The sequence below is a fragment of the Fundulus heteroclitus genome, unplaced genomic scaffold (assembly GCF_011125445.2).
Source record: "Fundulus heteroclitus isolate FHET01 unplaced genomic scaffold, MU-UCD_Fhet_4.1 scaffold_40, whole genome shotgun sequence".
Taxonomy (NCBI): domain Eukaryota; kingdom Metazoa; phylum Chordata; class Actinopteri; order Cyprinodontiformes; family Fundulidae; genus Fundulus; species Fundulus heteroclitus.
In genome coordinates, this window is record NW_023396813.1 from 1625734 (window position 1) to 1646207 (window position 20474).

The following is a 20474-nucleotide window of genomic DNA, read 5'->3' on the forward strand; positions in this document are numbered from 1 at the left end:
CTAAGCCGCCCATGTTTCTTGGTAGCTGTAGTGTTGACATTTTTATGAATGCCCTTCTTTTGGCCCAGATAAAGGAACCAAACCAACTCTTTAATTTTTGGATCCATCTCTGAGTAAACAGAATAGGAATCATCCTAATTGGGTACAACAAGCGAGGGAGAATGTTCATCTTAAGAAGCGTGATTCTGCCCAACCAAGATATGGGAAGATAATTCCAGCGTTCAAGGTGTAGCTTAATTTTTTCAAATAATGGGACAAAGTTTGTTTTGAACATCTGATCGAAAAGAGGTGTGACGAATATGCCGAGATATTTAAATCCTGCCGGGGACCACTTAAAGGGGGAATTAGGGATATAGACTTGTTTACCCAAGGGCATGGCCTCGGATTTGGAGAAGTTTATTTTGTATCCCGAGAATGACCCGAACTGATTAATGACTGCAATGACTCTTTCGACTGAAGTGGTAGGTCTAGAGAGAAACAACAGAACATCATCGGCATATAAAGATATTTTATGGGTCCCCTGATCAGTGCTGATACCAAATACAGTGGGGTCACTACGAATTGCTTCAGCCAGCGGTTCGATTGCAAGAGTGAATAAAAGAGGTGAAAGGGGGCAGCCCTGCCTGTTTCCCCTTCCCACCTCAAAATTTCTAGACCTAACCCCATTTGTAATAACTGCAGCTAAGGGACGACTGTAGAGGACTTTAATCCAGCTGATAAAGTTGGGGCCCAGTCCAAATTGATGCAGAGTATGAAAGAGATATGACCATTCCACGCGGTCAAACGCTTTCTTTGCGTCTAAGGACACTACAAGACCATCCACTGCCCGCCCATGACACAGCTGAATCACATTCAAAAGACGTCTGAGGTTAATGCTGGAATTACGACCCTTGATTAAACCAGTTTGATCTATCCCTATCAAAAGGGGTAGAATGTTTTCCAAGCGTATTGCTAGAATTTTGGACAGTATTTTCAAATCTACATTAAGTAATGAAATCGGTCTGTAAGAGCCACAGTTTTCTGGAGGTTTTGATTTCTTAAGAATTAAGGATATATTTGCTTCCCGGAGGGAAGGGGGAAGGACACCGTTACCAAATGAGTCATTCAGCATGGATAGATAGGGCTTTAACAGCAGGTCCATAAATGTTTTGTAGAATTCCGAAGTGAGGCCATCCGGGCCCGGTGCCTTCCCTCCCTGTAGGGATCTGATGGCTCTTTCCACCTCCGATATTTCTGCATTTAGATCTTTTTTTCTGTCCTCTGGCAAATTGGACAGCTTAATTTTTGAGAAAAATGTTTCCATTAAAGATTGAGAATTGTCACATTGTTCAGATTGGTACAAATTTTTGTAAAATTCACAGAAAGCTGCGTCTATTTTCTCTGGGTCTGTAGAACATAAACCCCTCTGGTCAGAAATTGAAGCAATTGTTTGGGAAGTCTTCCGTGTTTTCGCAAGATAGGAAAGGTATCTTCCTGGTTTATCCCCGTATTCAAACAATTTTTGTTTAGCAAATTTGAATTTGTCTGTAGCGTTCTGCGTCAGTAATGTATTCAGTGAGCACCGGATAGCATTGAGCTCCCCCAACTTAGACCGCGAAGGTTTTTTTTTATATATTCTTCTTCCGCGAGTCTAAGCTTTCTTTCTAAAATGTTTTGTTGTTCTGCAATTCTTCGTTTTTTGCTACATGTATATGATATTATTAATCCTCTACTAAATGCCTTAGCTGTGTCCCAGAGCAAGGAGGGGCTGCTAGCGGAAGGAGAATTGACAGCGAGGAATTGTTTGAATTCTGTTCTAAAATACTCCACAAATTTTTCATCTTTTAAAATTAAAGGATTTATTCTCCAATGATTTGATTGAACCCTAGCATTTTTAAAGGTATAATTTAGATACACTGCAGCATGGTCAGATATAACAATGTGCCCTATTTCGTAGGAAGCAACTTGTCTTAAAATAGTTTTAGGGAGAAAAAAATAATCAATACGTGTGTGGCATTTGTGGGGGTTGGAGTAGAAAGTATATTCCTTTCCAGCAGGGTGGAGTTTTCTCCATACATCAACAAACCCCGCCTCCTCAAAAAGATCAAAAATCTGTTTTGATTTCCCTGAAATGAGAAGGGGGCTAATGGGGAGCCTATCAATCAGTGAATTCTTAAGACAATTAAAATCACCTCCCACAATAACATTTTCAAGAGAGAGCCCTGCAAGTTTTGCCATTATTCCCGTTAAGAAGTTAATAGGGTGGCCCGGTGGAAAATAAACATTCAATATGGCAAATTCTTCCCCATTTATCATTGCTCTGATAAGTACGTACCTCCCACTTGTGTCTTTAATACATTCTATGACTTTAAAGGGCACTGATTTTTTAATAAGAATTGCAACTCCTCTACTTCGGCTCGTAAAGGAGGAGAAAAAAACATGTTCAAAACCGCATTGTTGCAATTTTAAATGTTCGGAGTCATTTAAATGTGTCTCCTGCAGCAGCGCTATATCTACGTTTTCCTTCTTAAGGGCTAAAAGGACCTTCTTTCTTTTAATTGGTGAGTGACTTCCCTTAATGTTCCATGTACATATTCTTAGCATTTATAATCCAGAGTCATAATGCAATGCCACCCAAATAATGATTACATACAAGGACTGCAATCTGCTGAGCTGAACAGGAACCAACCAAAACCAACAAATTAGAACCAAAATAAAACAGAAAAATGAGCATTCCGGGCGCGCTTTCCCCCTAAACCTGCAGGGGGCCATCCCTTCCTTAACCAAGTACGTGTGTTTCATCTCCCTGGTGAAAACACATATAAGTACACAAACCCAACAGAGAAAGTCCATCACATATCAATCGTTGCCGCGCACCACTAAACATCTCAAGAAAATACAACTGAGCAGATCAGATTGAAATGAGTCATAATCACAATTACTCACATCACTTATCCGTATGCGTGAAGAGGGGAACAAAAAGAATCGGAACATACGGTACTTAGAAATCAGAGCTCCGACACCGTCCGGTCCAGAGCGTTTGCCTCCATGATCTTCCGCTGGCGTTATTTCAGCCTAAGCTGTCCACAAACTCCATTGCTTTTTCCGGCAAGACAAAAATCTTTGCTTCCCCATCGCGTACGATCCTCAATCTGGCCAGGTAAAGAAGGGAGTACTGGATGCCTGCCTCCCGCAACCGTCGCTTTACCGCATCAAATCCTTTCCGCCTGCGCATGGTGTCTGCCGAGAAATCCTGGAAGAACATGATCTTAGAGTTCTGATACATCAGGGGCTGGTCTCCGCTCCCCGCACGCCGCGCAGCTTTGAGAACCTGCTGTTGATCTCGGTAGTTATGAAATCTGATCAGCACCGGTCTTGGTCTCTGTGTAGGTCCGGGCTGTGGAGCCAGTGTGCGGTGCGCCCTCTCGAGCTTGATCCGGCCGTTCTTGGTTTCGATTTGTAGAAATTCGGGCAGCCATTTTTCAAAAAATTTTAGGGCTCCAGGGCCAGCTTCTATGCCCTCTTTTAAACCAAGCACCCGAATGTTCTTTCTCCTGCCTCTGTTTTCAATATCATCAATTCGTTGTGCCATAGTGAGGGCCTCTTTCTCCAACTTTTTTATGCGGGCCGTAGCCTGATCCAGGGCGTCCTCCTTAGCTGCAATCCTGTCCTCCGCATCTGTAGTGCTTCGGGCCAGCTCCTTTATCTCCGTGGCCTGGCTCTTAAGCATTTCAGTCAAAGTGTCTACTTTCTGGGAAATAACTAATGAAATGTTCCCAGTGATTTCCTCAATAACTTGGCGGAGAGCAGGATCGAGTGTGGTGGCCCCACCAGCCGCTGGCAGCTTAGCAGCTAGTTCCGTGTTAGCCATGTTACCTGTATCAGCCAGTTGAGACTCTACTTCGCAGGTTTTGTTAGTTTTCTTTAGGATTTTGGGCGGCATTGTGCTGGAGTGAGTCGGAAGAGCGTTTATCAGCGTTGTATTACCACGTTTAGTTGGATAGTCGTAGTAAGAGGGTGGTATTCTGCTCAGATATAGAATATATGATGCGCAGCTCAACGAAGTCGACCGCTTGCTACGCCGCCATCTTCCGGAACCAAGCAGTCATTTTAACGAGTAAACCCTAGGCTAACGCACGTCTCTTTTATAGCGAAACAGCAGCGGACTTTGCAAGTTTGCCCTACTGCGTACCACGTGATGTGACGTCGTCGTGACGTTACGTTTCAAAAAATAGCTCGCTCGCGGTACGCTATTAGCATATGAATGCAGCGAAACCGCACGGCCGGCCAGGCCTGGCCTGAATAACCTTACTCAGTATTGGATGAAACCACTACTTTCAAACAAGTAAAATCACTCGTGATTGGCAGCAAAACCACACGTGGCCAGGCCAGGCTTGAATGTTCTTACTCTATTGGATGAAACCACTACTTTCAAACAAGTAAAATCCCTCCTGATTGGTTGGCAGATTCCCAATAAATATATATATATATATATATTATGCTGTATATTCATTTTATCCTATGTAGGCTACTACACTATTATTAGGCTACCATCAAGGACATGAATGAATTTATAGAGGAAATGAACATTTGCCAGGAAGATGTTTATGCAAAGAAAGAGCTTTATTAAAACAAACACAACTATATACAACGCGAGAATCTGCCCACACATGGCAGGGGATTATCCAAAAACTACAACTCCGTGAACTGTCCGTTTGCCTCCTCAGGGTTGTAGGTAACTGGCGGCGTTCTTTCCGAGGCAGGTCCGTTGTGCACAGCAGGCGTCTGCTGTGCGTGGCTCTGTACTTCGGCATCGCCTCTAACCGGGACTGCAGCTTCACACAGAGTTCAGAGAGATCCGGCCTACAAAATGACGGCGGCCGTACAATCCATCCAGAGACCCCGCCAAAGACGCCATCTTCTTCGTCAGACATGAGGTCTTCGGTGGAGGACTTCCAGAGTTACACCTCGTCATCCGCTAGCACACTCTGTCTCGATTCCAGCAGCTGTAAAAAAACAAATGAATCAGTACTGTGCCATGGGATGCACTGCGTATGACACAACACATCTATCAATGCACCTGAAAAATAGTCACCAAATAAAGTCTTACCTTCTTTCTTCTCGCTCGACTCCGAGCTAAACCGCACCTTCCGCCCACAATGAGTTTTCTGGCTGCTTACCGTCTGGAAAACAATTCAATGAGAGTGGTATGAATAAAAATCAAACGCAAGTCACAGTAACATTAAACAAGGAAAGAGAAACAGTAAAAACGAGTCACTTACACACAATTTCGTCTTTATCAACATCGTGTAAATCTGGACTTGCAGATATTGCTCTGAGCAAATAGGAGGTCACCGCCTTGCTCCGGTTCATAGCGCCTGCAATTTGTCTCCAAGTTGTGAAGACAGCATACTGCTTCCTATAACAAAAAAATACACTTTAATAAAGCTTGTTCTTTTGCAAGGCTACTAGGCTATTCTTAGCGTTGGTTTTAGGCTAGGCTACTTTTAGCTTAGCTAGCATTCACCGAACATATTCTTACCGCAAGCTTGGGATTGTGCACCCGTCTCTCTTCTTGTAGTTCTCACACACAGTTGTTCGACTGCAGAGCCGGCAACTTGTCCTCTATGGACAGCAACCTGGAGTTTACCGAATTCTGCAGTTGAGTGAACCGCTCATTCATATTGGCAGTATGTTGTACGAGACAGTCCACTTCTTCTTCTTCTTTTTTCGGTTTTTATGGCGGTTGGCAACTAACTTTAATGGTGCAATACCGCCACCAACTGGACTGGAGTGTGGTACTGGAGTCTAACCTTTCCTAATTGCAAACAAATAAAACAAACAAACATAACGAAACAAACCAATAAAAACAAAACAAACAAAATGATCATACTAAATTCTTTTAATTAGTCCTGTATTCCTCAGGAAGCCAATTACATAGTTTACACTCATTTTTCTTTCCAGAATTTCTTCAAGGTTTAGCCTCATCTGTTCTCCTTGTAATTGTAAGAATTGAAAGTCTTTGTCTTTCTTCCTGATATTTATTACAGTGTACAATAACATGCTCTATAGTCTCTGGACTACCTCAGAATTCACAGTTGCCATCAGCATGCTTCTTCATTATTAACAAAGTTTTATTTAGACGTGTGTGTGTCCATACCTCATTCTAGAAAAAAAATCCTCCTCCTCCTTGCTTGTGTTTGTATTTCTGCTCTTTCCCACTTTATTCTGAGTATTATAGAACTGTCTTCCAGTCTGCCCACCGTCCCATAATGTTTGCCATTTACCCTTAACTATGTTTTTGACCATACTTTTAATTTCTGCTTTGCTGTAGTTCACTTCAACATCTACAGGACTGTCTCAGAAAATTGGAATATTGTGATAAAGTTCTTTATTTTCTGTAATGCAATTAAAAAACATGAAATGTCATACATTCTGGATTGATTACAAATCAACTGAAATATAGCAAGCCTTTTATTGTTTTAATATCGCTGATTATGGCGTACAGCTGAAGAAAACTCAAAAATCCTAACTCAAAATATTAGAATATCGTGAAAAAGTATACTAGTAGGCTATTCAACTAATCACTTGAATCGTCTAATTAACTCGAAACACCTGCAAGGGTTTCCTGAGCCTTGAAAAACACTCAGCTTGGTTCAGTAAACTAAATCACAAGTACGGGGAAGACTGCTGATCTGACTGCTGTCCAGAAGACCATCATTGACACCCTCCATCAGGAGGGTAGGACACAAAAAGAAATTTCTCATAGAGCAGGCTGTTCACAGAGTGCAGTTTCAAAGCACATTCACAAAAAGTGTGTTGGAAGGGGGAAATGTGGCAGGAAACGCGCAGCCTTAACAGCATTGTGAAGAAGAGCCGCTTCCAGAATTTGGGGGAGCTTCAAAGACAGTGGACTGAAGCTGGAGTCCAGGTATCAAAAGCCACTGTTCACAGACGTGTCCGGGAAATGGGCTACAATAGCCGTATTCCCATGGTCAAGCCACTTCTGAACTCAAGACAACGGAAGAAGCGTCTGACTTGGGCTATGGAAAAGAAGCACAGGACAGTTGCAGAGTGGTCCAAAGTCCTCTTTTCAGACGAAAGCAAGTTTTGTATGTCATTTCGTAGTCAAGGCGCCAGAGTCTGGAGAAAGACTGGAGAGGCGCAAAATCCAAGTTGCTTGAAATCCAGTGTGAAGTTCCCACAGTCAACGATGGTTTGGGGAGCCTTGTCAGCTGCTGGTGTTGGTCCACTGTGTTTGATCAAGTCCAGAGTAAATGCAGCTGTGTACCAAGAGATTTTAGAGCACTACATGCTTCCATCTGCTGAAAAGCTCTATGGAGATGATGATTTCATTTTCCAGCATGATCTGGCAACTGCCCACAGTGCCAAAACCACCAGTAACTGGTGTACTGACCATGGCATTACTGTCCTTGATTGGCCTGCTAATTCCCCTGAGCTGAACCCCATGGAGAATTTGTGGGGTATTGTGAAGAAGAAGCTGAAAGACACCAGACCCAACAATGCAAATGAGCTAAAGCCCGCTATTGAAGCATCCTGGGCATCCATAACACCTCAGCAATGCCACAGGCTGATTGCCTCCATGCCACGCCGCATTGATGCAGTAATCTGTGCAAAAGGATTCCCAACCAAGTACTGAGTGCATTAACTGACATTTTCAAATGTTTGATTTTGTTTTGCTGTTTGTGATGTCCCCCTCCACTTTACGTGGAGGGATCCGTCAGTTATTGTGTTTTTGTCCTGAGGCGGAGCAGAGTGGGCGGGACCAGTATTCGCCAGGGCCAGCGCGTCATCGCTATAGAAGCAGCCAATTCAGGAAGTGGAGGAGGAAGCTGGTTGGAGCGGAGTCGGCTTCTTCACCCAGCTCTGCCCTGCAGAGGATTTTTCCGTTCATCACGGGTTTCAGAGATGCCATCGACCACAGGGGGAAGCCACCAGCTTGTCGCTGTTTTGGCTCTGTTTATTTGGTTGGGTTGTTCAATAAAGAGCGTGTTCTTTTATTGAAGGCCGTGTCTCCCTGGATTTTGTTGCGGCTCACGAGCCGGGTCGTAACAAAAATGGGGGCTCGTCATTAGTTGAACCCGGTTGCGTTTGAATAGTTTGTTGTTTGTGGTTCGATTTTGGTTTATGGACCTTTTTCTCTGTTTAAATGTCCACCGTTGGTTCGAGACACAGCTGGGAATTATTTTGTGGTTTTTGGATGGCGTAATTTTTTTTTTTCCCTTCAGGTGTGGCGCTTCATTTATTTATTTAATTTTTCTTTGTTTTTTTTTCTGTAATCAATGTGTTGAGTGTTGATCGTGTGCACCTGTTTGCAGCTTTGGTCCCCTGATAGGAGATAGAGGTGTGGCTCCTTTGGGCTTCATCTGGTCGTTGTCGTTATAGTGTCGCTTCTAGGTGGTTAGTGTTAACTGTTTACAGTTATCTCGGGAGCACGTCCGTGGAATTCTAGTCAGGCGATCTGTATAGATTTCCTTTCTAGCCCGCTGGTTTAAGGTGCATAACAACCCGCCGCCAAAAAGCGTGAAGACTAGGGATCAGTTGTTGGTTAGGTAAGTTTTGCATATAAACAAGGGTAGTGGGGTTCCTCAGTCTGTCTATCGTGTACACGACTTAGCGCTTTTCCCTGATTATTGTTTGAGTTCTGTTATTATAAGTGGTCATGACTTTTCTCTCTGGATTTTTTGATTCTCCCTCAGAGGAGTTTTTGGAAAATTGCTCCAAAGAGCAGTTATTCGAGATTGGAAAACACTACGGTGTGGAAATTGATGGCCGACGGTCTAAAGAGAACGTGAAGTCCATTTTGGTTGCAAATTTAGTTGAAAAGGACGTTTTGCACAAATCAGTTGGTGAAACTACTTCATCTAAGCCTGCTGTTTTACCCCCTGGTTTGACATTTGAGCAGCATAGGGAATTACTGTTGTTACAGTTTGAGCACGATAAATTCAAAATGAAAGCACAACTGGAGGCAGAGCATACTAGGTTGAAGATTGAAAGGACACGGTTAGATCTGGCTAAACAGAGTGTCGCGTCTGGAGTCTCTCGCTCTCCTTCAGTTGCTTTGGATGGTGTTGATATGGAGTTTGATGTTATTGGTAATTTACGTTTATTGCCTAAATTTAATGAACTTGATCCAGATTCGTTTTTTGTCATTTTTGAGCGTGTTGCTGAGGCGCGCAGCTGGTCTGATTCTGCACGTGTGCTATTGTTGCAGTGTGTGCTTGTGGGGCGTGCTCAAGAAGTTTTTTCTATGTTGTCTGACTCTGATTGCCATGATTATGCTAAGGTGAAAGCTGCTGTTTTAAAAACGTATGAGTTAGTGCCTGAGGCATATCGGCAGAGGTTTAGGAGTTGCAGGAAAAACTCTGAGCAGAGTTATCTGGAATTTGACAGAGATATTAAAATGCATTTTATGCGGTGGTGCGCGGCCGCAGAAGTTAAAAACCTATGAGCAGCTATGTGAACTTGTTGTGTTGGAACAACTTAAAAACTCAGTTCCTGAGGTGGTTGCAGCTTATATTTGTGAACAGAAAACTCAGACTGCAGCTGCAGCCGTGGCGCTCGCGGATGATTATGTGTTGACCCACTCCCTGTTTTCAACAGGGAGTGGTTTCAGGGGGGACACTGGGCGAAGCGATAATTTTTGCCGTCCAACTGCAGTGCGTAAGGTGGAAGTTAAACCTCCTGGTTCTTTTGACAGTAATGATCGGTGTAACTATTGCCATAAGCGTGGTCATTGGAAAGTGGATTGCCATCTATTTAAGTCCAGAGCTCCAACATTTCAGTCTAGGCAAGGCAAGGCAAGGCAAATTTATTTATATAGCACAATTCAGTACAGAGACAATGCAAAGTGCTTTACATGATTAAAATATAGGAAAATAAAACAGAATAAAAGCAAGTAGGGATAGTGTAGAAACAAAAAAGAACATTTGAAAACAGTAAAACATTTTAACTTGAACATTCAAAGGCAATTCTAAACAAATGTGTTTTTAATCTCGATTTAAAGGAACTCAGGCTTTCAGCACTTTTACAGTTTTCTGGAAGTTTGTTCCAGATAAGTGGAGCATAGGAACTGAATGCTGCTTCTCCTTGTTTAGTTCTGGTTCTAGGTATGCAGAGCAGGCTGGAGCCTGCTCTGCATACCTAGTGACCTGAGTGGTCTGCAGGGTTTATACGCTGATAACAAGTCTGTGATGTATTTAGGTGCTAAGCCATTCAGGGATTTATAGACTAACAGAAGTATTTTAAAGTCTATTCTCTGAGATATAGGGAGCCAGTGTAAGGACTTTAGAACTGGGGTGATGTTCTCTACTTTCTTAGTCTTAGTGAGGACGCGGGCAGCAGCGTTCTGGATCAGCTGCAGCTGTCTGATCCACTTTTTAGGCAGACCTGTGAAAACACCGTTGCAGTAATCAATTCTACTAAAAATAAACGCATGGATTAGTTTTTCCAGATCCTGCTGAGACATTAGTCCTTTAATCCTGGAAATGTTCCTCAGGTGATTAAAAAGCCGACCTTGTAATTGTCTTTAGATGCTTTTGAAGGTTCAGGTCTGAGTCCATCACTACACCCAGGTTTCGGGCCTGATTAGTGGTTTTTAGTTGAAGCGACTGAAGCTGTGTGCTAACTTTTGATCTCTCCTCTATTGGTCCAAAAATTATTACTTCTGTTTTGTTTTTATTCAACTGAAGAAAATTTTGGCACATCCACGTATTGATTTCTTCTAGGCATTTACTCAGTGCTTGAACTGGTTTATAGTCACCTGGTGACATGGTGATGTAAAGCTGTGTGTCGTCTGCATAGTTATGGTAGCTGATGTTGTTATTTTTTATTATCTGAGCTAGGGGGAGCATGTAGATATTGAAGAGGAGGGGACCCAGGATGGACCCTTGGGGAACCCCACATGTGATTTTTGTCGTCTGGGATGTAAAGTTACCTACTGATACAAAAAATTCCCTGTCCTTTAAAGGTATACTATGCAACCGGGGTTGATTTTCCAGCGAGGCTCCCCCCAGAGGGCGAAAGTAAAAGTGCACTGTCGTAAAGATGCTCAGCTGTTCTTGTTTCTCCATCAAGCCAGGCGCGGTTGTTTTGAGCTTAGCAGACAGGCGAACGCAACGAAAAGTGGAAAAAACGGCAGTACAAACAATGACTAACACAGTGAAGGTATGAACATCAAGCTTCCCGCAGTGCTATCTTGGCGCGGCGGCCGCCACCGCCGCACCAAGCCGCGGCCGCAGCCGCCGCCTCGCCAGTTTTATTATTATTATTATTATTTTTATTATTTATTCTTTTTTAATGTTGGCGAGACGCTACCGCCGCCGCCTCGCCAAGCCGCAGCCGCCGCCACCGCCGCGGTCGCCAACATAAAAAAAAAAAAAAAAAAAAATTAATAATAATAATAATAATAAAACTCGATATGCTTGCATGTTTATTTGACGTTAACACGCGGTTCTTTGTTGTTGCTTTCGCGCGTGCATATAGTGAATGGCAGGGCAAAAACACATGGAGTTCTCGCCGTAAAGCGAGACTTCTGTGAGTGCGGGCCGTGAGCTCTTGCAATTGCAAGTGCGGTATTTCCCCCACAGACCCCCAGGGTGGCCGAGAAAACCTTTGTTCGACCTGAAATGACTCATTTAATCATCCAAAACGGTATGGAACACATTAATTAACTGAAAAATGTTGCATAGTATGCCTTTAAGTAGGATTTAAACCAGTGGAGAGCTGTACCAGAGAGGCCGACCCAGTTCTCCAGGCGCTCTAACAGAATGGAGTGATCGACAGTATCAAATGCTGCACTAAGGTCCAATAGTACCAGCACGGTGGTTTTTCCACAGTCTGTATTTATATGGATGTCATTGAACACCTTTATAAGGGCGGTCTCTGTACTGTGGTGAGCGCGGAAACCTGACTGGAATACGTCAAAGCGGCTGGTCGTTGTTAAGAAGGTGTTTAATTGTTGAAATACAGCTTTTTCAATAATCTTACTGATAAAGGGGAGGTTTGAGATGGGCCTGTAGTTCTGGAGTAGTAGTTTGTCTAAATTGTTCTTTTTCAGCAGTGGTTTGATAATTGCTGTTTTTAGGGACTGGGGGAAAACACCTGACAGAAGGGACGTGTTTATTATCTGGGTCAAATCAGACGCTATGCCAGGTAAAACTTTTTTAAAGAAAGCTGTGGGTAGAACATCAAGGCAGCAGGAGGAGGAACTTAGCTGCTGAATGATCTTCTCTAAGCTTTTGTGGTTTATTTCGCTGAAATGGGACATTTTGTCAGAAATAGTTCCAGCTGAATAAAGCATTGGTTCTGGTGTTGATATAGTAGTTACAGGTAGTACAAAGTGATCCTCTAATTTTTAGGATTTTTTCAGTAAAGAAGTTAGCAAATTCATTGCAGGCCCTGGTGGAGTGGAGTTCGGAAGTCAAGGACACAGGAGGATTTGTTGGCCTGTCAACTGTGGAAAATAAAATACGAGCATTATTAATGTTCTTGTTGATGATCTCTAAGAAGAAAGATTCTCTTGCATTTTTCAGTTGTAAGTTATATCTGTAAAGTCTCTCTTTATAGATGTCGTAGTGAACCTGGAGTCTGTTCTTTCTCCACCTGCGTTCATCAACTAGGCCAGAGGGCGCTGGTTTAGCGGCACCTGTGTTTACAGGTGTAGAGACACTAAAGGAATCACCGCTCATAGAGCCTTTGAAATCATATTTACCATTTATAAGAGATGGTTATCTATCATTGGAAAAAACTGAAAAGAAAATACCTGTGAAAGTACTTAGAGACACTGATGCGTTTAATTCTTTTATTCAGGCGGATGTATTGCATCTCCCTGAGCACGCTGAGATGGACAACTGTATTCCGGTGAGGGATATGGGTCTGAATATTTTGTTGGTTCCTCTCCACAGGGTGTTTTTGGAATGCCAGCTTTTTTGTGGAGAGGCTTTGCTGGCGGTTCGGCCTGCGTTGTCTATTGACGGGGTTTCAGTCATTTTGGGTAATGATCTAGCGGGTTCCAGTATGTGGACAGATGAATTACCCACGCCCTCAGTCGGCAACGAGCCAGAGTTTCAAAAGTTGAATAGACAAGAGGAGAGTGAGCCTGAATTTTTGAACATTTTCACAGCTTGTGCTGTGACTCGTGCTATGTCGCGCTCTCAGGTGAACAGTGAGAAGGACGCACAAAATGAAAATAAAGATCACGATTTCTTTTTGCCTCTCGCTGATTTCCCATTTCCTGTTACTCGTACTGATTTGATAACGGAACAACGTGCAGATTCCTCCTTAACAGAACTATTTCTGCAGGTTCGTCCGGAGGGTGCTGTGTCAGACCACGAAGGTGCGTATTTTCTTCGAAACTCGGTGCTAATAAGAAGATGGGTGCCACATTTTGGTTCTGTGGAACATGCTGTGTTTCAAGTAGTGGTTCCCTCTAAATATCGTGAGGCACTGTTGAAAGTAGCACATGAGTCTGGGCACGCTGGTGTTAAAAAAACATACAACCAAGTCCTTAGACATTTTTTTTGGCCTCGTCTGAAGAGGGATATCTCCTCCTATGTTAGGACATGTCATGTGTGTCAGCTAACTGCAAAGCCTAACCAACCTTTGAAACCCATTCCTTTACTACCTATCCCTGTTGTAACAGAACCGTTTGAGCACCTAATTGTTGATTGTGTGGGTCCATTGCTAAGGTCGCGATCTGGAGCTTGCTATTTGTTGACAGTTATGTGCCAAAGTACTTGATATCCGGCTGCTTACCCGTTACGTACATTAACAGCAAAACCTGTGGTGTGTGTTCTTTCTCTGTTCATCTCTGTATTTGGTATTCCTCAGACTATTCAGTCAGATCAAGGCACAAATTTCTCCTCACGTCTTTTTGGCCAGGTGCTAAAACAGCTTCGTGTTAAACACAATAAATCTACGGCTTACCATGCAGAAAGTCAAGGAGCGTTGGAGCGTTTCCATCAGACTTTAAAGTCATTGCTTCGCGCTTATTTTATTGAACTGGGGAAGGATTGGGAGGATGGGTTACCATGGTTGATGTTGGCTGCTCGGGAGGTTACTCAGGAGAGCATAGGCTTTAGCCCAAATGAGCTGGTGTTTGGACACACCGTTAAGGGTCCCTTGGCAGCTGTTCAAGCGGAGTGGAAAGAACCAGAACTACCCCAAAATTTGATTGACTTCGTGAATGGTTTTAGGCATAGACTGTATGCAGCGCGGAATTTGGCTAAAAAAAATTGTCTGCTAGTCAACAGAAAATTAAATCTTTATTTGATCGTCGACCAGTGGAACGCTCATTTTTGCCCGGGGATCAGGTTTTGGCACTGTGTCCCATTATTACATCTCCTTTTCAAGCAAAGTTTTCTAGCCCATATACAGTGTTGCAGCGACTCTCTGATCAAAACTACCTCATTGAAACGCCTGAGCGCAGAAAAAACACGCAGTTGTGCCACGTGAATTTGCTAAAGCCTTACTATGTGCGAGATCATGTGAAAAAGTCTCCTGAGCACATACGTCCAGTTTGTGCAATTAATGACACTTGTTCTAACGAGGAGACTGATACCTTGGACAGCGCCATGATGCACGGGCGTCTCTCCAACTCTGAGTTGCTGCGAAAATTGGATGTATCATTATCACTTCTTTCTGAACATCATTCAAAACAATTGAGTAAGCTGATTTATAGCTTCCCGTGCTTGTTTTCTGATACTCCTGGGCGTACCACATTGCTGGAACATGATATTGATGTGGGTCAAGCGAGTCCGATAAAACAACATTTTTATTGTGTAAATATGGAGAAACGAAAATGTCTTGATGCAGAAGTGAACTATATGTTGGAAAATGGAATAGCTGAAGCATCTCCTTGCATTCTGGTTCCTAAGCCAGATAATACATTCCGCTTTTGTTCGGACTATAGGAAATTGAATGCTGTTACAAAGCCTGATTCATTTCCAGTTCCCAGAATGGATGATTGTGTGGATCAGGTTGGTTCGGCTAAATTTGTTAGCAAGTTTGACTTACTTAAAGGTTACTGGCAAGTTCCTTTGACAGAACGTGCGCGGGAGTTAGCTGCGTTTGTTACTCCTTCTGGGTTGTATTCATACACAGTTATGCCGTTTGGACTTCGGAATGCACCCGCTACTTTTCAGCGATTAATGAATTATGTGGTGGGTGATATGCTAGGTTGCACGGTGTATTTGGATGATGTAGTAATTTATTCTGATACTTGGGAACAACACATGGAGCGCATTCACGACTTGTTTACTCGCTTGGCGGGGGCAGGGCTTACAATTAATCTCGCAAAGTGTGAATTTGCGAAAGCAACTGTGATATATCTAGGCCATGTAGTTGGGCAAGGTCAAGTGCGACCAATCGCAGCCAAGGTGCAAGCAGTACAGGACTTTTTTCCTGTTACAAAAAAAGATCTCATGCGTTTTCTTGGTCTGGTTGGTTATTATCGTCGTTTTTGTAAAAACTTTTCTTCGGTAGTAGCTCCATTAACCAGTTTGCTGTCGAAGGATGCCAAGTTTGACTGGTCTCCTTCTTGTCAGCATGCGTTTGAACAGGTGAAACAGCTTCTCTGCTGTGCTCCGGTTTTGGCTGCCCCACGCTTGAATGATCCTTTTCAGCTCCATGTGGATGCCAGCTACGTGGAGGGATCCGTCAGTTATTGTGTTTTTGTCCTGAGGCGGAGCAGAGTGGGCGGGACCAGGATTCGCCAGGGCCAGCGCGTCGCTATAGAAGCAGCCGATTCAGGAAGTGGAAGAGGAAGCTGGTTGGAGCGGAATCGGCTTCTTCACCCAGCTCTGCCCTGCAGAGAATTTTTCCGTTCATCACGGGTTTCAGAGATGCCATCGACCACTGGGGGGAGCCACCAGCTTGTCGCTGTTTTGGCTCTGTTTATTTGGTTGGGTTGTTCAATAAAGAGCGTGTTCTTTTATTGAAGGCCGTGTCTCCCTGGATTTTGTTACGGCTCACGAGCCAGGTCGTAACACTGTTATAATTTTTTTTTACTTGGTCTGAGGAAATATTCTAATATTTTGAGATAGGATTTTTGAATTTTCTTCAGCTGTACGCCATAATCTGCGAGATTAAAACAATAAAAGGCTTGCAATATTTCAGTTGATTTGTAATGAATCCAGAATGTATGACATTTCATGTTTTTTAATTGCATTACAGAAAATAAAGAACTTTATCACAATATTCTAATTTTCTGAGACAGTCCTGTATATTAGAATGTCTAGCTGCTTGCTTAGCACTTTTATCTGCTAACTCATTTCCTATTACTCCTATATGAGCTGGTACCCATACCAGAGTTATATTAATTCCTGACTTTATTAGATTATTTGCAGCTTGCAGTATATCATACACAATGTCTTGCCTTGATTTTGACTGAAATGTTTTAATACTGATTAAAGCTGAGCTGGAATCTGAAGCATTTTGGAATGACATAAGCAACACCCATTCTTTTATCAGTTAGTTTAGATGCATCTGTATATATAGTTATATCCTCACTATACCTCTCCATTAAATAACTCTGCACCCTGTGTTTGTCCATGTCATTATTTTGTTTTTCTTCTAATAATCCCAAATCAGTGGCCACCTCCCTAAAAACCCATGGTGGAGTATCTGGGAAAGGTACAGTGAGACTTATTTTTAGTTCATTAAACCCCATTTCATTTACTTTATCATGAATGACCCAACCAAAACTTCTGACTTGAACATTTCCACGCTCTTGGCATTGCTTCACTACCGACTGACTCATATGAGACAGTCCACTGATAGCAATCAGCAGTTTCTTCTCGTCAGTCTGCGGACTGGCTGAAAGTTGTGGATGGAGAGGAGTTGAAGGCGAGTTGAACGCGAGACGTGGGGTAAACTCCCCTTGCAACCCTGATATGCATTTGTATAGCTCACAGCATTTTTCATTTACATGTTAAAGCCTCCCCTAGAATTAGGAGGAGGGGGGTCATGGGGGGACAACTGCCACGTCAATTTCTGACAATTCATGGCAGTTTTCGGTGTTGCCTGCAAATGACCGTGAACAGCCGTTAACCTGAACTTCCACGACAATCTACAGTGCCGCATAGTGACGAAAATCACACTTTTCATGCAGTGTCTGGTTAGAGCCTGTTTGTGCTGTCCTCTGAAGGGAGTAGTACACACCGTTATAGGAAATCTTCAATTTCTTAGCAATTTCTCACATGGAATAGCCTCCATTTCTAAGAACAAGAATAGACTGTCAAGTTTCAGATGAAAGTTCTCTTTTTCTGGCCATTTTGAGCGTTTAATTGACCCCACAAATGTGATGCTCCAGAAACTCAATCTGCTCAAAGGAAGGTCAGTTTTGTAGCTTCTGTAACCAGCTAAACTGTTTTCAGATGTGTGAACATGATTGCGCAAGAGTTTTCTAATAATTAATTAGCCTTCTGAGCCAATGAGCAAACACATTGTACCATTAGAACACTGGAGTGATAGTTGCTGGAAATGGGCCTCTATACACCTATGTAGATATTGCACCAAAAACCAGATATTTGCAGCTAGAATAGTCATTTACCACATTAGCAATGTAGAGAGTGTATTTCTTAAAAGTTAAGACTAGTTTAAAGTTATCTTCATTGCTTTTCCTTCAAAAATAAGGACATTTCAACGTGACCCCAAACTTTTGAACGGTAGTGTGTATATATATATATATATATATATGTGTATATTTATATGTACACAATCACAATTTTAATCTCATGCAGTTCTGTCCTTTATTAACTATCCTGTCCTCGGTTCTCATGTAGTTTAACCTTGAAAAAAAAATATTATTACTATTGCAATAAATCCTTATTTTATGTTTGCACTACATCTTATCCCATCCAAGTAATCATGTCAATAAATTAAGTTTTCTCCTCCCCTAGAATTTGCATTTTCCTATCATTATCAATCGCTGTCTATAATGAATATTGAAGAAATTGTGCAGTTCCTTCAACCTCTTTAAATATTCACCACCTGTGGTTAAATCAGCATTAATTTTGTTCCTCTTTTAATTCTTTGTTTAGCCTTAGTAGCTGCATTGTAATCTATCGATTCTTTGACGAACGCTCCTCTGCGTCCGTATTTGGTTAGGCCTTCGTAATTGGTTCTTTGTGTTTTAAGCGCGGACCTGACCAGGACAGAGAAAGTCATCTGCGATGCTCCTTTGGGTAACCAATAAATCCAAAAAACAAAAAAAAAGTTCAGTCAATGTTTTGGTCATTGGACTTTCCTTTCAGAAACAGGAATTTAAAAAAAACAAACTCAAATGGCTATTTGATTTTTGATTTAAAATACAAAACAGAAAATCAAAATAAAAAGCGTTTCTCTTTGTCATTGTCAAAAAAGGGACAAGTAAAATTTAAATTTTTTTAAAACAAATGAAAAAAATTAAACAGTAATTTCCCTCTGTGATTTTTAAAGTATATCTGATTCTGGTTTGAACTGCATTTTGTGGACTTCCTGATAGTAAAGAATTACAATAGTCCAGCCTTGAAGTAACAAGTTTGTGGACTACTTTTCCAGCATCACTTCTGGAAGTAAAATATGGGATTTAAATGACATGTCCTGGTCAAAATTAACACCAAGGTTTTTTTACTTTATTGCCAGAGGCCAATTTAATGGCATTCAGATTAAGTGATTGATTAAGAAGTTTATTGTTTTAGGACTCTTGTCCAGAAATGACAACTTTAGGTTTTATGCCCTACACTAGAAAGCACTTACTCCAAGGTTTTTGTTAATATATTTTAATTGTTCTTATGTAATATGCTGTCTGTAAGCCATAGTCATCACAATTAAAAGAAATATGGGCTTTGAATGTTTTACTCTGTAATAAACCTATGTAATAGGTTTAATTCTTTTTTAATGAGTTTTGAAAAAATGTTCACACTGTTCTAATGTTTTTGAGATGTTTCTGTACACCTGTGCTGAAATAGAAGGGCTATATTTAAAATTGTCATTAAAAACAAAATGATAGTAACAACCCTAGTATCCTTTATACCTTTCCAAAATAACACAATTATTCCTGCCCCAGGACTTCACTCTTAAAATGTTTTAATTATGTTATTTTTCAGACCTATTCTCTTTCTGTGTACCTCGTGAGGCAACTTACTTCACCATTGCTTCTGCAGAGACTGAGGATGAAGGGAATAAGAAGCCCAGACCACTCCAGAGCACTAAGTAAAAATTTATTTTATTTCATATATATATATATATATATATATATATATATATATATATATATATATATATATATATATATATATATATATATGAGCTGCACAGTGTCGCAGCAGGTAAATCCAACCCTGGGCCTTTCTGCATGGAGTTTGCATGTTCTCCCTGTGCATGCGTGGGTTCTCTCCGGTTTCCTCCCACAGTCCAAAAACACGACTGTTAGGTTAATTGGTCTCTCTAAATTGTCCTTAGGTGTGAGTGTGTGCGTGACTGGTTGTTTGTCCTGTCTGTCTCTGTGTTGCCCTGCGACAGACTGGCGACCTGTCCAGGGTGTACCCCGCCTATCGCTCAGTAAACGCTGGAGATAGGCACCAGCAACCCCCGCGACCCCATAAGGGATTAAGCGGGTCAGAAAATGGATGGATGGATGGATTATTTATTTATTTTTTATTTTTTTTTACAGTTTCACACTAAATGGATACTACGAGAATGTTTTGGTGAAGATTCTTTAAAGTTTAAGTTAATTTGAATCAGTTTCCAAGTTCAAAATATGTATACACAATGTTATGTTATGCATGTAAATACAAGAAACAAAGTACCACACATGAGTGTGTGATATCACACCCTGCATGTTCTGGCTGAAGACACTTCTAATAATGCCTTGTTATCGTCTTCACCGTACCCCGTCTATGGTGAAACACCCTCGATGGACCCAGCTCTTTTTATCCAGTCAGGCGACCCCCACTTACTTATTACCTTGAATGTAGGACGCATAAAACAGACAAGTTTACTTTTAGTTATATTTTATCTACGTAAAGACAGAGAAACAGTTACAGTCACACCAGCGCTAATGGGCTCTTGATTGGCAAGAAGCCCCGATTGCTCATTACAGAAACATTATAAAGGAGTTTAGGTTAACACCCATAAAAGTCTGTACGCATCCAACGTGCGTCATCAGTAGATAAACTGTGTCACCTTCGGGGTGGTATCTGATAGATATGTGCCAATCTTTTTGGGTCGGTGCCATCTAAGTGTGCCATGCAGTTCTGGAATAAACAGCTCGTTCCACTTGACCTCGTTGATATCCTAACAGACCCCTAAATGGCACATCACCAAAGATGATCAACCAGTGGAACGACAGCTCTCAGGCTGTCCCTCTCCCAGAACAGTCGGTCATTCCGTCCAGTCCAAGCAATCCAAGCACGTCAGCTTCCGGCTTCCAGAGTCCATCCATCCGTGATCTCCATGGCAGTCGATAGTGCGGCTCAGTCTCTGGGGTCACA

The 20474-nt window shown here is 42.0% G+C and overlaps 1 protein-coding gene across 3 annotated transcripts in view; it reads left to right on the forward strand.

Moving 5' to 3' along the window:
• The window catches only part of LOC105923506 (E3 SUMO-protein ligase PIAS2), a 170308-nt gene that overhangs the window by 46234 nt on the left and 103600 nt on the right, over positions 1-20474 (forward strand). For 2 of the 3 annotated variants that reach the window (XR_004929136.1, XM_036130951.1), the window contains one exon: positions 19089-19194. Coding sequence is in view for 2 of the 3 variants with exons in the window: in XM_036130951.1 (XP_035986844.1) it covers positions 19089-19194 (106 nt within the window). In the remaining variant the exon portion in view is untranslated. Of the gene's footprint in view, positions 1-7745; positions 8451-19088; positions 19195-20474 lie in introns of those variants that run through there. The other variant, XM_036130949.1, reaches the window with a different exon arrangement.